This window comes from Erithacus rubecula (genome assembly GCF_903797595.1).
Source record: "Erithacus rubecula genome assembly, chromosome: 5".
NCBI classification, from domain to species: domain Eukaryota; kingdom Metazoa; phylum Chordata; class Aves; order Passeriformes; family Muscicapidae; genus Erithacus; species Erithacus rubecula.
In genome coordinates this window covers 9,484,556-9,500,708 of record NC_136687.1, presented here as the reverse complement: position 1 = coordinate 9,500,708, position 16,153 = coordinate 9,484,556, and the positions used below count along the sequence as shown (strand labels likewise).

At 39.0% G+C, this 16,153-nt stretch overlaps 1 protein-coding gene across 3 annotated transcripts in view; it reads right to left on the bottom strand.

Annotated features, from left to right (window-relative positions):
* Window positions 1–16,153, bottom strand: part of AFAP1 (actin filament associated protein 1) — a 112,159-nt gene that overhangs the window by 19,797 nt on the left and 76,209 nt on the right. For all 3 annotated transcript variants that reach the window (XM_079305319.1, XM_079305317.1, XM_079305318.1), the window contains exons 7-9: window positions 7,866–7,958; window positions 6,344–6,428; window positions 2,956–3,105 (exon numbers count right to left, since the gene is read on the bottom strand). In XM_079305319.1, coding sequence (XP_079161445.1) covers window positions 2,956–3,105; window positions 6,344–6,428; window positions 7,866–7,958 — 328 coding nt within the window. The remainder of the gene's footprint in view (window positions 1–2,955; window positions 3,106–6,343; window positions 6,429–7,865; window positions 7,959–16,153) is intronic.

Genomic DNA, 16,153 nt, shown 5'->3' with positions numbered 1-16,153 from the left:
GATAAAAAAAATTTGCATACACATCTGATGTGCTCCTTCTGCCTCTCTGTGGGGAATGACTTTGATAACTGTGGCTGACCAAACCTCTCTGGGAAAATCACAGCTCATATTATATGAGTATGTATTGAGCTACCTTGTGTAACATCCAAAGGCAGTGTTTAAAAGTCCTACTAAGTGTTGCTGGTCTATGTTCTAATTACATCTGGAAAGAAGAATGCACATCTGGTTTGCAGCACTTGCAAACCAGAACTTAAAAGATTGTCACCTATGCAAATAGAAATAAAATTCATATTGGTTTAAAATTCAGGAAGTAATTATGATACAGTACCCTTACATACTTAAATATCATTAAAAATTTCTTTTCAAACCACCTGCTTTTTTTTTTTTTTTTTTATCATGCTCTGTATCAAAATAGTGTCTAGGAATAAAGCAGCATTAAACAGAGAGAGTTTTGTGGTTTTCCTTCTCTGTGCCATAGCAACAACCATTCCAGACTCAAACATTACAATCAAAGCAATGCCCATTTTTCCTGCCTTAGTATAGTTTGGAAATAGAAAAAATAAAACAAACCAAAACCTTTTTCTTCCACACTACAAATAATACATGAATTCAGCATGTAGCTGCTTCCAAACAGGCTATGAGGAGGGAAATAGATGATATCTTGCAAGAGCCAGAAGTGAGGTTAAAAAGTTGTCTTCTATCTCAGACATGATTTTCATTTAATCCTGGTGGAGAGCTCTCCCTTTGGTTTTCATTAAAACTATGACTTATTATTCATTTTTCTGGGGTTTCCTTCCAACATTGTGTTTCCAATGTCAAAGTGTGATCCAACAGGATATAGCAGATCAGAATTGTGCACATCTTGGAAGGTGCTATAAAAAATGAGGATGTGCTTAATCCTCTGGTTTTGGCTCCTTGTGACAATCACACTCTTCAGCTCTCCTCCCCCCTCCTTTAACAAAACCTTGTATCACTGTGCATTGCAATCCCTAGAAATGAAAAAACCTTCCTGTGCAATCCAGATACAGCTTGTTTTGGAGTGAGAGACTTTTATTTCAGAGCTTTTTTTCCCCCTCTGCTCCCAGTGCACCTCCCAAAAAAGCTCTTGCAAAACTTCCTGCTTGAGTTGAACTATGCAGGATCCCACTTTCCCCACATATCTGTGCTTAAACCTTCACAAGCTGACATGACCCAAAATGTCTCAAGTGTGTTCCCCTTTGGGGCATCAGCAATTCAGCTCAGTGCAGGCAGTCTAGGAGCAGTGATGTAGGCAAGAGCTTTGCCATGACTCCAAGAGTAGATGGATTTTAGTTTCCACACTAGTTGGGTGACACCTGCAGCCCTGCTGGGATTTTCCCTTTGTTCATGGGAGGTAGAGCCTTCTAAAGTGTAAAAACTTTTAGCCTCCCAGAGGGCACTGAACTGAGCCAAACTGCTGGTGGTGAGAAACTCCTTCTAGCAAAGACTTCCTGCAATGACCAAAGCCCAGACATTTATATATTTTCCTTTAAAATCTGCAAGTGGTGTTGAGTAAAGCCAAATGCAGGCAAACAGCAATGGCTGAATCTGTATTTATGTCCATACCCAAACTAATGATAGAAATATGAGGAATTAGATTGTACAGCTGTGGTTAATGTCTCACATAATGCAGAATAATCAATGAGAGCCCGGATGTTTGAGCCCTTATGGAGGCCAGATGCTTTGGACAATGCATCTGGCTGGACACAGCTTTTCCCAGCTGTTCTTTTGGTCAATAAATCACATCTGTACTTAGCTGATGTATAGACACATATACATACACTTACTTAATCAAAGTTTGCTTATGTGACTGATTCCCAAAATGTGGCCTGAAAGCCACCTGTAATCTATGAAGATCTCTCTGGTGGTCCAGGGACCTGCTCCCATCACCTTGGGCAGGCATCCATCACACTTCATGCTCCATCAGTTCTGCCAACTGCTCCCTAATCACAGACTTCTGGGTTTCCCTAAGTTTTTCTAGTCAATTAAAGGGTAAAATCCAAACTCAGAATCCGGTGCAACTGCTTCAAAGCTTTCTAAAGAAATTTGTTTTTTGAAGAGATTGGGTGAAGGGTGAGTTCAATCTAATTAATGTATGGAAGTGTTGCCTAATACTGGAGCACCAAAAGATAAACTGGGAAATGTAAATACATTGCATTGTTTTACAATAGCAAAGCTGTGAGGACATCAGCAAAGTACATTACACAAAATACTTGCATAGCACTAAGTCTTAAATTGTGAGCAAATCTTAATAGCAATAATACAAAGCACAACTATTTTCTGCATGCCTTTTTATACACTTCCTTGCACACTACAGATGTCATATGGAATGGTCAAAATTAAGAGTTAAAAAAGCTTACTTTTTATTTACTTTTAAACTTTACTTTTACTATTTATTATTTACCATGTTACTTTTAAATTTTTTACTTCATTTTGTTCAATATGTACCACTTTAGGAACCCATTATTAAACTGGAATAATTTGGTTGAGGCCAGTTGACTGCTGTCTGCTATTCCATAAAGCTTTAACCACAACCTACTATAAAAGACCTGACTACTTTCCAAGAACCTTCCTCTACTTTTTAGATTCCAGTTTATTTCATAGTTCAGCCTAAATTAATTTTGTAACAATTCCTTTGAGAACAGTACTTGTTTCTTTATACTTCTTGTTCACATTTCTCTTCCTCCTCACTTCTGCAAAAAGCAGTGATACCTGAGCCTGTGTAACCATTATTTTTTTTTTTTAATCAAATTATTTTAGTCTCTTTGCAAATGACAGACTCTTGATTACTCCTCTTGCAGTCTGGGTGCATCCTTCCAATGTTGGTGGAAGAATTATTGCAATAAAAGCAATTTTAGAGAAATTCCTAGGCTAGAATGCTATGAAGTTTTAATAGCAATGTGAATTTAAGACTCAAGGAAAAAAAAAATCACTTACCACATGTTGGAACATCTTCTTCAGCTGATGAGGTCTGTTCATCTGTTGATGGTTTTTTCTTTCCTAAACCAATGATCTTCGTTATTTTTTTCCCTGTTACTTTAGTCACAGTGCCCTTGGCTTCTGTTTTTGAACTCTTTTTCCTCTTCACTATCAAGAAAGCAGAAGTGTGTATTTAGTAGTGTGGGTACACCAACCAATAGCAAGAACCTGAATAAAAACAGAAGTTCAGACAAAAATATCCCATGCAAGACAAACATTTATACAAAAGTTGCAGATTTCAATGACACAATTATATGCCCTAATATAATTATATATTTATATAATTATATATAATTATATATATTTATATAAAATATATATAATTATCTGTGTTACAAAAATCATGGCATTCTGAAGGATAATAAAAACAAAAATCAATCTCGCAATTTTAATCTAATCAATCTTCAAGTCTCTTTCCACAGCAGTCATCATATAATTTAAGAGTATGCATGAAGTACCTGTATATAAATTTAGCTCACATACACAGCAACAAAAATCCAGTCAGACATTTCTTCATTGTTTTCTAAAATGTTCCTAAACATTTTTATCAAAATACTTCAATAATTTCAAAAAAAGACAGAATATGCTTCCTTAGCAAAATTACTTCTATGTACAGTTAGGTTAAGAGATCTTATCATAATGGACATTTTAGAAAGACAATTCTTATGAAGTAACTACTAATTTCTTTCTTATGAAGAAATTAGAGGAAATGGTGTGAATGTTCAATAGCTGTAAGTTGGCCATTTTTGTGACCACTGGAAAGAAGAAGCTGTCCTGCAAAGGGGTATTTTGCTAACACCCAGTCTATGCTTCCACCAACTTCATTAGATACCAGGAACATTACCACTGTGAGAACTGAAGCATGTTCAGCTGCTGAATGCTATATGGCAAGGACTGTGGATACAGTTTTTTAAAGTGCCTACTTCATAAAAACCCTAATTTATTTTTTTTAAAGAATTTCTAAGACTAAAAAGATTCAGAAAAAAAACCCAGGACTTTTATTTGCAAAACAGAACAAACAAACTTCAGAAACCATATTCAGTGCTCTAAATTGGATTCTAGCAGTAGAGCAAAAGTCTCTGCTAACTGGTAGCAAAAATTCCATCAACTTGCCCTGATATGTGATTTTGATGAACAATTCATTTAAAATATTTATTAATTGAATTGCTCTATCTTTATCCCCAACATATCAATTCCTTTTGCAACAGGGAACACTTAGTGGTTAAGGACTTGCACAAACTGAGGGAAAAAATGGGCAAAATGTTCACATGAGAAATGACTGCAAGAATGATGAGCTGGGAAGAAGAATGCCCAGAAAATAGAGAAGCAATTTGAGACTCACCATGGTATAATTTATCACATTTAGTTTAATTGTTAGCAATCATGGAACATTATTTAGAAATTGCATCTGTAGCCAAGACTGTACAAATTTGCCAGTGCTGAGGGGAAAGGCAGCTCTGCAAGTGCCAACAGCTGCCCCCAGCCAATTCCAACACATCCAGGTCCAATTATCTCTTTCAAGGGAAGGGTGTTCACAGCTTACACTGCTCTCTAAACATGCAGCAGGCTCCCTTGCTGGAGGGAGGAATCCCATCCCATCCCATCCCATCCCATCCCATCCCATCCCATCCCATCCCATCCCATCCCATCCCATCCCATCCCATCCCACAGGTTTCCATCCCACACAGCAGCAGCCAAAGGCTGACTGTGGCTACTGAGAGCCAGATGAAAAGCATTGAAAAAACCCAGAGACAGAAAATCTCATTTTTGAGAGACAGAAGCCCAAAGGAATCATTCCCACAGTGGAATAAGCTTGTTCTAGTGTTCATTTTTCTTTCCTGTCTTCCCTTTTACATTGCTGTTTGTTTTTTTTTTTTCCTGCAGAACTGACAGGCAGCAGAAAAAAGGCCTTCATGACTTAATCTTTTTGAGTCTAAAGAATATACTAATTGCCCAATTGCCAGTGATTTTTGTCACAAAAGCCTTTTATTCCCATTTCCTTCCCCACAGCAAAGCAGCTGGTTAGAGAGCAGAGGCTGGTGGTTGGTGCCAGCTGGAGATGATCATTCTCTGAAGCCTCCCTTCACCACTTCCCAGCCTTTTTAAAAACACATAGCATAACTTCATCAAGGACACATCAGTCTTCTTGCAGTCATTAATGTCCATTATTTTTACTGCTGTGTATTGAAAGTCAATTTTCTGGTATTTTTAATGACCCTGCTCAAGGCACCTAAGCTGGGCTGCTTTTCCAGCTGCATCATCACACCTTCTGCAGGGTACCTGAACCACCAGGTACTTGTGGACATCGTGGTCAACACAGGTTTTGGATCACAGATGATTCTCCACAAGTTTCAGAGTTTTATGAAAGCTTAATAGAAGATTAAAAAAAAAAAAAAAAGCAAAAAGTACCACGACTTTCAGGAAACCACAAACCATGAAATTGTTCCATACTGTTCATAGATCTGTATATCCAGGAAATGCTGGAATATGAGCCAGGGAGGAGATAAGGGAAATGAGTCAAAAGGTGAGACAGTTCTGGCTCCAAGGCCAGTATTGACATTGTGCTCACTGCAGCTCACATTACCCTTCACTTGACAGCAGCAGAAAAATGCCTTGTCTAAGGCACCACTGCTATATGGCAAGATAATGAAGCCACAGAATTTCTTCTGTTTTGTGGAGGAGGGAAGGAAATGGGGAAGGCAGTATAAGGTTCAGTGCATTAGATATAACTTGGCCAGAATTTCCTCTGGATTTGGGATTTACCTTTGTTAGATTATAAGGAGTACAGAACACACAGCTCCAAAGTATCACATGCAAAATTATACACATATGTACTCAAAAACTCACTGATATTGCATGACCATATATTTCTTATTTAATATAATCATATGTAGTATGATAGTTTATATATGAAGGTATCTGTGCACACACACATATATAAAACATATATACAAATATTCATGAATCTTTTCTTCTCGTATTTAATGATAGCTTTTTTGCTTAGAAGATTTACATCACTATTTATATTGCCACTACACAGTTACTAAAAAACCTGTTACTTGCCTATAGTGGTCGCTCAAGCTTTAAAAAACTGTACTTTTGAACACAGAAAAGGCCAAATCAAAATTTCTATATTCTGTTTTCCTATACAGATTATTAATTATACTGATTTTACCTGCACAATGCATTCTGTTATTGCCAAAATTTAATGAAACCTTCTTGATATAGTTCAGCTTTAAAGTTAAATTGAATCCTAATAAAACCATTCAAAAACATTACATTTTTGGAAAGATAGAAGTGAGGTATTTCCCTTTCTCTAAGCACACACTACTTACAGCAGACATACCTTGTTCTTTACCATTGCACACAGTAGTGATGCCATTTTCCACAGCACCTTCCCCATCTGAGCTTGGCCTCTCAAATGACAACTTCTGCAGGGGCAAAGAGATTAGCTGGCACACAATGTTTGCACCTTCATAAAATCAAGTGTCATGAGTCCCTTTAAAAATATAATTACTATGAAATAAAGCACACCTTCAAGCTCTCATCCACTTGAAAGAGAATTAGGAGATAGTAAAAACTTCAGTTTTAGAGGCTTTAGAAAAACACAGAAACAATAAAATAATATATATTTGAAAGTGTATTAAAAACAGTGAAATATTCATAATTTGCCATATATTTTAATTAATTTTTAGACTCTAAATGTTGCAATAAAGAATTACATGGATCAGATAGGAGTAGGGTAAAAGCTCTATCTTTAAAGAATGCTTCATACATTCATATGCAATTACAGCTTATCAGAAAGCAGTGCATTCCTACAAGGTGCTTCAGTACTTTCAATATGTGCAAAAAAGGCTTTTGAAATAAATTATTAGCACTGATTGTTCTGTAATAGTTATGCATGAAGTCTGGGTTCAAGTCGATAGAGCTTATGACAGCACAGTTTTGATGACCACATCACTCAGAAGTGGTGAAGCTATGCTGATTATCACAAAAAAGAACAAATGACAAGATACATTACACCTTTTCATGGAATGCATTTTAGAAAAAAAAAAACCCTATTTTTCAACACTTGAAGTTACTTTGTTACTACTGTGCAGGTGTGTGCAAACATGAAAACACAACAGCTTTTGCCTGTGAAACCAGAAGTCTGGGCTGTCCTGGAACAGTTCCCAGGGTCAAAGCAAGAGAACACCACAGGCAGAGGTGCCCTGCCACCACAGGGGTGGCACTTGCCATCAGGAACTGGGTGAAGAAGCCTCTGCCAGTGGGATTTTTAAGCAGGGGCTGCAGAGAGATTTGCTCACATGGATGCCTTAATGGAGCGGGGGCTTAAACTGGTGCTGGTAATGCACCAATCATTCACTGCAAAGCTGCTCACTTCCCAAATTCCTGCTCTCACATCCTGCTGAGTCAAGGCAGGGGAGTAGCCAAGAACCACGTGTGAGTAGCCAAGTTTCTCTATTGAACAGGAATGCTTGGAAGTGTCTGCCAAAACAGTGACCTCACCATGCCCAGGGAGCTCTTCAAGGACTAAATTCCCCAAAATAAGAGACTTTCCCTTAAAACCCTGGTATAATCTTCATCCATTCTTCCCCAAGAGTGACACCCCTGCTTTCTCTTTGTGCCATGGACCATCTCAGCACATGTATCAGATCCATTAATCTGCACCCTTCTTTGGCCAAACACTGACATGGCAGAAACCTCAACTGCAGGATGTGTGCACATATCCAAACAAACCAACACAACACAGAGACTGTGTGCCTGAAACAGCAACACAAGGCAGCAGGAGTTAACACCCACTGCCTACCAGTGTCTCTCTGAGTAATCATAAGGAGTTTTGCATCCCCCTATTTTGATAACTTTACCTTTTCCAGCTCCACTTTGTGCACTGGAGAACCAGACAAAGGCCCATCAGAGTCTACAGCTCCTGTACAGCTGCTGCACACATCTTTGATAACCTTAGGAGACAAGGCCAAACTTATTAATTATTCACAAACACAAATCAGAGAGATTAGAAATTAGAAATTAGAAAGGAGATGGGAAGGAGAATCACACACACATTTACTAGGTGGGCAGGTGTCAGGCAGCCTGACACTACAGCAACTTCTCCATGTTCCCTCCCTAAGTCATTTCATACATGACCTGAAGGAGACATAAAGTCTAGAGGTGGAAGGTTTCAGTTTCTAGACACACTAAGCTCCAAGGCTCTCCTAAGTAAAGGAATCAAGAGCACTGCTCATTTCCATGAGCTAATTTTGCAATATGAACTCAGCTGACACCACCAAACTAATTTCATTACAACCATGAGAAAACAGGACCTGAGGTACCTCAAGCCAATAGACAAGAGTTTTGTATAATACACTACACAGATGCTCTTTTTCTTCTATCTGACAACTAATGAAGTGCTGATCAACTTAGAGTTAATAATGCACAGTGCTATTTTGTGGCATTTTTTTATTATAATTGCACATTAACTTAGGAGTTAAAGGTCAAAGTAATTGTAAACATGTTTGTAGCAAATGGAAATGGCACTTTGTCTTCCTAAAAAGTTAAAGAAAAATCTTGAACTGAGAATTTCCTGATATTTTGATGGAATCTGAGAACTTTAAAACCTGAAATTGCATAAATGTAACAAAATACATGAGTAAAGATATTTGATGATCCCCCTTGGCCATAACCAAGGTTTTTATCTCTTTTATGTATTTTATTTTTATGCAAGGTTACCACCAGTCCATTATCATCCTGAAATTGCTCGTGCTGATGAGAACAGGCTCTCGACCCAAACTCATGCTGAGTTCCAAATGGAACAATTTTGATGTGGAAACTACTAAAAAGAAAAGGATGGCACTAAACAGTCCTTTCCTAGCACTTAAGCTGCCTTTAAGGGTGCAGCTAAAACCAATCAAATGTTTATGGGCTTGGAAAGATCCTTATGCTACTCAGGAGCACATCATAAATTACAGGCATCATACACCATAAAGAAAGGAAGAGCACCAGCCCCATTTTACAGAGGGAGAATCCAAGAACAAAAGAATGATGAAATCACTCGCTCAGTGACACATAAAAAAGTCTAAGCAAAGCTGGGAGATGAATCTACACTTTTATTTCTGAGCTAGAATCTCAGAACACTTCAGCATCCTTTCCTGACTGTCTGACCTACTCTATATCTTGTTACAGAAACAAAACCAGCATTTCATAGCACTTCCTGCTTTTTGAAACACAAAATGTAGATGTATCTGTGGCAGAGCATTTGCACCTCAGATTTAAACAAAGCCCTTATTTCCCTAAAATCATAAGAATTTTTAATGTGTCTGTTGTTTTTTTTCTCAATTGCTGGTCCCCCGTATGGTGTAAATACACTGCTCTTTTCCTCCTAGAGAAATGTGACTGTACAGTTGTTGGGAACATTCATTTCTGTCTCCTGCATGACCCTGATTCAATGGCTTATGTTTTCAGCATCTGCTCACACCACACAGTTAGTTAATTTTGGCAAAGGCAGATTGTAATGGAAGTTACAGACAGAACAGAGGGAAATGATTTGGCAGCACTAACTCAGCAGTATGTGCTAAGTCATGCACTCAAGCAAATCCGGCTCTTATCATACCCCACATATTTAAGGAGAAGCTGAAGTGTTTAATTGGGTTGTAATTAAATTTTGATTTTAAAAATGACACATTGTCCAAAGGGAGTTGGTGGAAGGATCTAAAGTAAATGCATATTAAAGGGTCCAACACTTCATTTGGGTTCAAAAGGTTCACTGGCAAAGACTTGCTCATCACCTTCTATGTGCAATATAATTGTGTTCAAGGCACAGCACAAAGCTCATTCTTCTCCACCTCACCAGGATGAAATGTCTTTAATATATAATGGCTGCCTGGATGCACTCTCTGTAATTACGTTTGCAGACAGCTGCCATTAAAAATCTGGTTTTCACATGCATATAGCTTTAGCTCAAAATTTTAAGGATAAAACATTCCACCAGTATTGCCAACTTGCATAATTTCAATCATAAGACTCAAAAGTTCTTGTCAGTTTTTTCGATGTTCCATCTTCTGGAGCCATATGAAAACAAAAGATCACTATTTTCATAGAAAAGTAATTGTGAGTGAGAGGGAGGAATGGAGTACAGCAAATTTTTATCCATTGCAATAAAAGGTGTAAAAATATGAATAAATGTATCCCAATAGCTCCAAAACCATAAAAGAAAAAAGAAAGGAATCCCAAAAAGTGTTATTTTTAATAAAATGGCATCATGTGGAAGGCTGCACTGAGAATACCTCATAATGGCAAATATTCCAATAATAGCTTAAGTTTTCTCACACATTAGAGGAAGGAAATATTTCTCTTTCCCTCACCACAAATGCCTTTGTACATTAGATGCACACAAACACAGTGTGATCTGCCAGGAAAATCAAACTGAGATCATAAACAGACTATCTACTCAAATATTTAACATGTACGAGCAAATGTAATCAGAAAACAGAGGACCCTGTATTTTTTTGAATAGCCTCAAAAAGAAATATGTTTAAAATAATCTTTTGTTATTCCATTGCAAGAATCTTAAATACTACAATTGCCATTACAATGTCACTATTAGCAGACATCAGAACAGCCACTTTCAAATGCAGACCTGGAAAAAGCTTCTGCAACCTGAACTGTACTATTATTCCTTATTTATAGAATTATAGAATCATTTAGCTGGAAAACACCCCAAAGATCAAGTCCAACTGTAACCCAGCACTGCCAAATCCACCACGAAACCATGTCCCTAAGTGCCACATCTACACAGTATTTTAAATATCTCCAGGGACTGACTCCATCACTTTCCTAGGCAGCTTGCTCCTTTCAGTGAAAGAGTTTTTTCCTAATATCCAATATAAACCTCCCCTGATGAAACCTGAGATTTTCTCTTTTTCTGTCGCATGTCACCTGGGAGAAGCGACCAACCCCACCTGGGTGCAGCCTCCTTTCAGGGGGCTGTAGAGAACACAAAGGTGCCCCCTGAACCTCCTTTTCTCCAGGCTAAACAACCCCAGCTCCCTCAGCTGCTCCTAACCAGAGTTGGGCTTTAGAACTGGAATCCCTAGGTGGATCAGGATGTGTATCAGAGTACAGCACTGAGTGCAGTGTCATAAGGCACAGAGGGGAAATATTTGCAGGTAGGAAGCTGGAAAGATTCCCTGTCCTGAGCCAGGGGTGAAGTCAGTGGAATTTCTGCCACATGGTGTGTCTGGAATAGTTCTCTCTTTAAAACTATCTTACTACAGAGACACTAACATTTAATATAAAAAACTTCATACCTGCATTCACCTACAAATTTCTATAATTCTTGTATCTTATTTTAAAAGACACACCAGAACTGGAGGCAAAATACTTGCCCAACATTTATCCTTTCTACATGTGAAGTCAGAAAAAATAAAGTAGATTATTCTAGCTACTTTAAAGTTTCAAGCTCCAGATAAAAAGCACTGGCTCTGCAGTAAAACCAGTAAGCCAGCTGCCTGTCAGCCAATCCCTACCACACAGAAACCAAATTCTGAGTAAAAGTACATTTGTAGATAGTTCCTTTTGGCTGATCTCTTTGGCATCTGTTAAGGAATAAGCCTAGAAGTTGTCCTGTGCTCTGGAACTTGCAGACCTCTCTCCTGGTGGATACCATGGATGAGCTCAAGCTACAGCTTCCCTACTACAGGGATGTGATTACAGCATTTTGTATCATCTTGGGTTCTCATGGAACTCACATGAGAAACTCACACTTTTAATATGAACAAGTTCAAGACAGAAAGCTCACAGCCTGACTGCACATTTGCATTCTTTCATGTAATCAGGCCAGAAAGCCAGCCAGCCACCCACTCATCCTCCTCTGCCCACATATTTAGCAAATAGTGGAATTGCTAGAAATGGGATGGGCTGTATCCCTTGGCTCTGCCACTTCACTCTGGAAATAGGAATATGGCAAAGCTGAAATCTGCTTAAGTACAACACAGCAGAGGGAAAAGGGTTTGGTTCCAGATGTAAGTCAGTATTTCCCTCTCCTGAAACACTCCTTTTTCACTGCTGGAAGAGTACTGACCTTCTGGGACTCTGTCATTTTGGCATGACTATTCTTATTTTCTCTCTCGTGGACTGTTTCATATGACACACGTTAGTGTCAATACCCTCCTCCTTAGGAAAGCAGCAAAACTCTTCTTAGTGTTTCACAGAGAAGAAATGCCCCAAGGAGTTTACCTAGAGGAAAATCTTAGGCAGGAAAGGTAGAAATTATTCCCATCATAGCCAACTCTTTAAGACCCAAAAAGAAACCCCCTTTACCTTCTGTACTGGAAAACATTATTCTCAGGTATCCCTTAGTCTGGAAATATTAATCTTTCTGCCTTACTGCCATTTGTGTGAGCAAAGTGATGGTGAGATTCTGGCAGACAAGCAGTCAGTAAGCCTGTCCTTAGTTCCTGTGCATCCCCTTAGAAATACTTTTCTGACTTAACCAAGACAAGCCCTGTATCATTTCTCCTGCATTATTGCCATGAAGCCCATTGCCACAGATGGCCACTGGTTGAGGCAGAGCCCAGGGAGGAGGCACTCCCCAGAGGCTGGGAGTGACAGCAGGCACTGCTGCTCCAAGGGCAGAGGTGCCAGGGGAGCTGCATCCCCAGTCTGGGTTCGGAGATGCACTTCTCACTTTAGGCTGAGTCTGAGCCAGGTGTGATTTAAATGATTTTCCATCCAAAGCTGTGAGTAGGAAAGAGGAGGAATAGTATCTAGTGGTCAAAGTCCCAGCCCTCTTGGGTTCTGCTCTGACTGTGACAGATAGAATTTGTGATTTTAGCCAGAAAAAATCATCACTTAGAACACAATAGGATGTTTGTGGTTCTGTATTCATGGGTGGTTTGGTTGGGATTTTTCAACTTACATATACATCTGGTTCTTTTAAATAATGTATTGTTTTCCATGTTGCTGGTCACACACACAGACCCTGGCTCACAGCCAAACTGGGATGCTCTGGCTCTGCCCACTGGCAGAGTCCTGCAGACTGAACAAAACTCCCATGTGCAGCTTGGTCCATCATCTCTGCAGGTGAGGCCCTGAATAGTTCCTATGCAAACTCACTGACCCTGTGTCTTGAACTGAGCTATTTTAAACCATCTGTTTGAGACAACAGGGGTGTAATTCCTGGCAGGTTTAATTCAGTTTGCACAGCCTTCACTGCTGGTGATGATGGGCAGTGGAGAAAGAACCTGGCCTGACTGCCTTGGGTCAGAGTACATTCTTTAAGTTTCTTACAAATTAACAAACAATGCATGGAAATCACTAGTACCAAGTATGCATCCCCAAAACCATTTTTTTAGTCAGTTTTAAGGCTTGGCCATCCAGCACTTGACTCTTCTCAGCTACAAAATGGAGATAATAACCTCTTTGGGGAGCATTACATAAGCCAAGAAAGCAATGCCTGAAGTGTTGAAGATCTCTAGCTGGAAATTCCCATGGAAAGCAAAAACAGACACACAAAGTTTACAGTTAGAAGCTCAATTTTATGCTGATATAAACTGGCTAAAGAACAGCTCTGTCAGTAGTTTACTCTTCAAGAAAACTGTCCACATAAAGACTGGAGGCCAGAAGTTACCTGACTCCTTTCACTAAGCTCAGGGCAGTGAAAAAAAAGATTTTTTTCACAGACTTTCATGAGAGACAACATGCAGTTAATCAGAGAGAAAAACTGGGTAGGTGAACCAGCTAAACAGCCCTACAAGGAATGCTGCAGGGCCTTTGGATGACTGGATACAGTCCCAGCCATGATTTTATTCTCTCTTCAGGGCAAAACACCCCCCTTATTATGACAAGTTCAGAACTGACTGAGCATTGTCAGAATGACAGATGAAGAAATGTCTCCCTATGGCTGGGAGATTCACTGCTCAATTACAGACCCTCAGCTGAAGGAATTGCTGCACAGTGGCAGAGCACCATAAAATGAAGAGAAGTTAACAAAGGGTGCCTAATGTTAGGGAAAAATGAAAATCAAGGCCAGTACTCCAGGAATGATAGATTACATGTCGTGCATGATAAATCAGAAGCACATTTTTGCAGGAGGAATATTAGGTGGAAGAGAAGGCCTTGGGACCAGTCACTGTGACCATTTCCTTCTTTTACCAGTCTTCTACAGCAAGTTACCTCAACCTAATTTCTTTGGCACCCATGTATTTTTAATATTGATGCAGTTTTCTGTGGCCTAGTCTGAGGGTTCTGCACAGACCACATTCATCTGTACAAATGAAGCCTCTGAACAAGCATCTTCTTGTCATGACTGGTCACAGTCATACTAGTCCTTTTATTTTTAATGCAGCATTTCCCAGGGATGGTGACAAATAAATGCAGTTTTACCAGTCTGTTAGATGTGCTGAGACAAACAGGAAAATTTCAGACCTCACTTGACCACAAAAGGGTACACAGATGCACATATACTCAAGCACGCATGGAAAAAAATAAATTTTGGGTCAGAGTGTGTAACTGCACACATTTTTCTCATGTACATTTTTGTGGGAACATGTTAGGACTCAAGTCTGGAAAATTCCACTTTTTGTTGCCCACCATATTACTGAGATGACCTCAGCTCTAACCTAAATTTATACTAGCTTTGCTCCTTCCTCTGAAATCTTGACAGGCTCTTTGGTGACATCAGCTATCTGTTTTCATCAAGCAGTTGTTAGCTGGTCAATCTGAAACTCCCTTTGTGGTTTCTAGTCTAGACTCCAATTTGCACTGTTTATCAGCTGGGGTTTTCTTGGTGTCATCTTTACAAAAAAAAGGTCTAAAGTATTCTGCATCAATTAAGAATTTGTCTTCCAAAAGTATTTTAAAATTATTTCTTTAATAAATATATTCTGTACTGATTACACACATGAATTGGGAAAAAAAATTTGGTTTAGTTTCCAAAGGACAATCTGGCCTCCAAAAACATTTTGTGATTTTTAGGATCAAGTGTAAAGCTCTAATGTGATATTTAACATTTGAATTCATGAGAACCCATTGCTCCTGGGTGATAACCTGCCTCAAGTGGCACATACTGGTGCAGTATCTTTGACCAAGAAGGCATCTCATGCTCTAAATATGTGGTTGCAGATTATTTCTCATTGGCAGTCCCTGGATCTGCCCATTTTATTAACTACAGAAATCACATGTAAGGGATAGAGTACTAGGAATGACCCTGGCCCTCTGACTGACAGGCTGGGAAAGCTAAAATCTCCCAAGATGAAGCAGTGACCTCTTTTACAGTGTAAGAATGTCCTACACAAAGCCACATATGACTTTCAGAAGCTAGTTCTGAGTAAGGCATGAATTATCAAAACATAATTGCTTACATAATTAAAAAAAGCCTTAAATTTTGGTGCATTTTAACAAATACAGAAAGCAATGCTTATTTTATTTCTTCAAAGACCATACTTCTTTTGGAGGTGTTGCAAGAGCTGCACAGATAATTTCTGGTTAGCTGTGGGACAGGCAATTTGTACTGCAGGAGTAAAGGGCTGAAGCAGCACTGAGGACTTGGAAGTGAGTACAGTAACTCTGCCATGTACTTGAAAGATTTCATTATTAGAGAGCTTTGCAGCACGAAGTAGCTAAATAAAGTGCTGTCAGACTGCCTCCAAATGCTTTGCAGACACACAGAATACACAACTGTGTGAACATGCAACTGCACAAAATCCCTCTTTTTTTCTCATTTTGAAGCAGCAGGAATGCATCTGGGATATGGAAAAATCTGGTGCTGCTCTGTCTGCCTGTGTGGGGATGCTTTATACACAATTTAAAAAATAAAGCAATTTTTATGAAAGAACATCTGATAGATGCCAATGAATTCAGTATTACTAAACCCGAATTTAGAACAGCACAGGAAATAAGGGTGCAGTTACTATGATCTAATTACAGAGGAATTCCCCTGGAAGGGAACATGACTGATGAACTTCTTTTCATTCCAATCAGTAGTTTTGAAATGCTAGCTGAACTAGTGGGACACTTACATGGCTTTAAAACTTAGAACAAGATACTGATGTTAGAAGAAGCCTAACAAATACATGGCTGGGATTAGTTGCCATTAAAATGACAATAGAGAAAGCATTTTCTAAGCCAGGATACAAAGTCACAGTCAAAACCAAACACACAT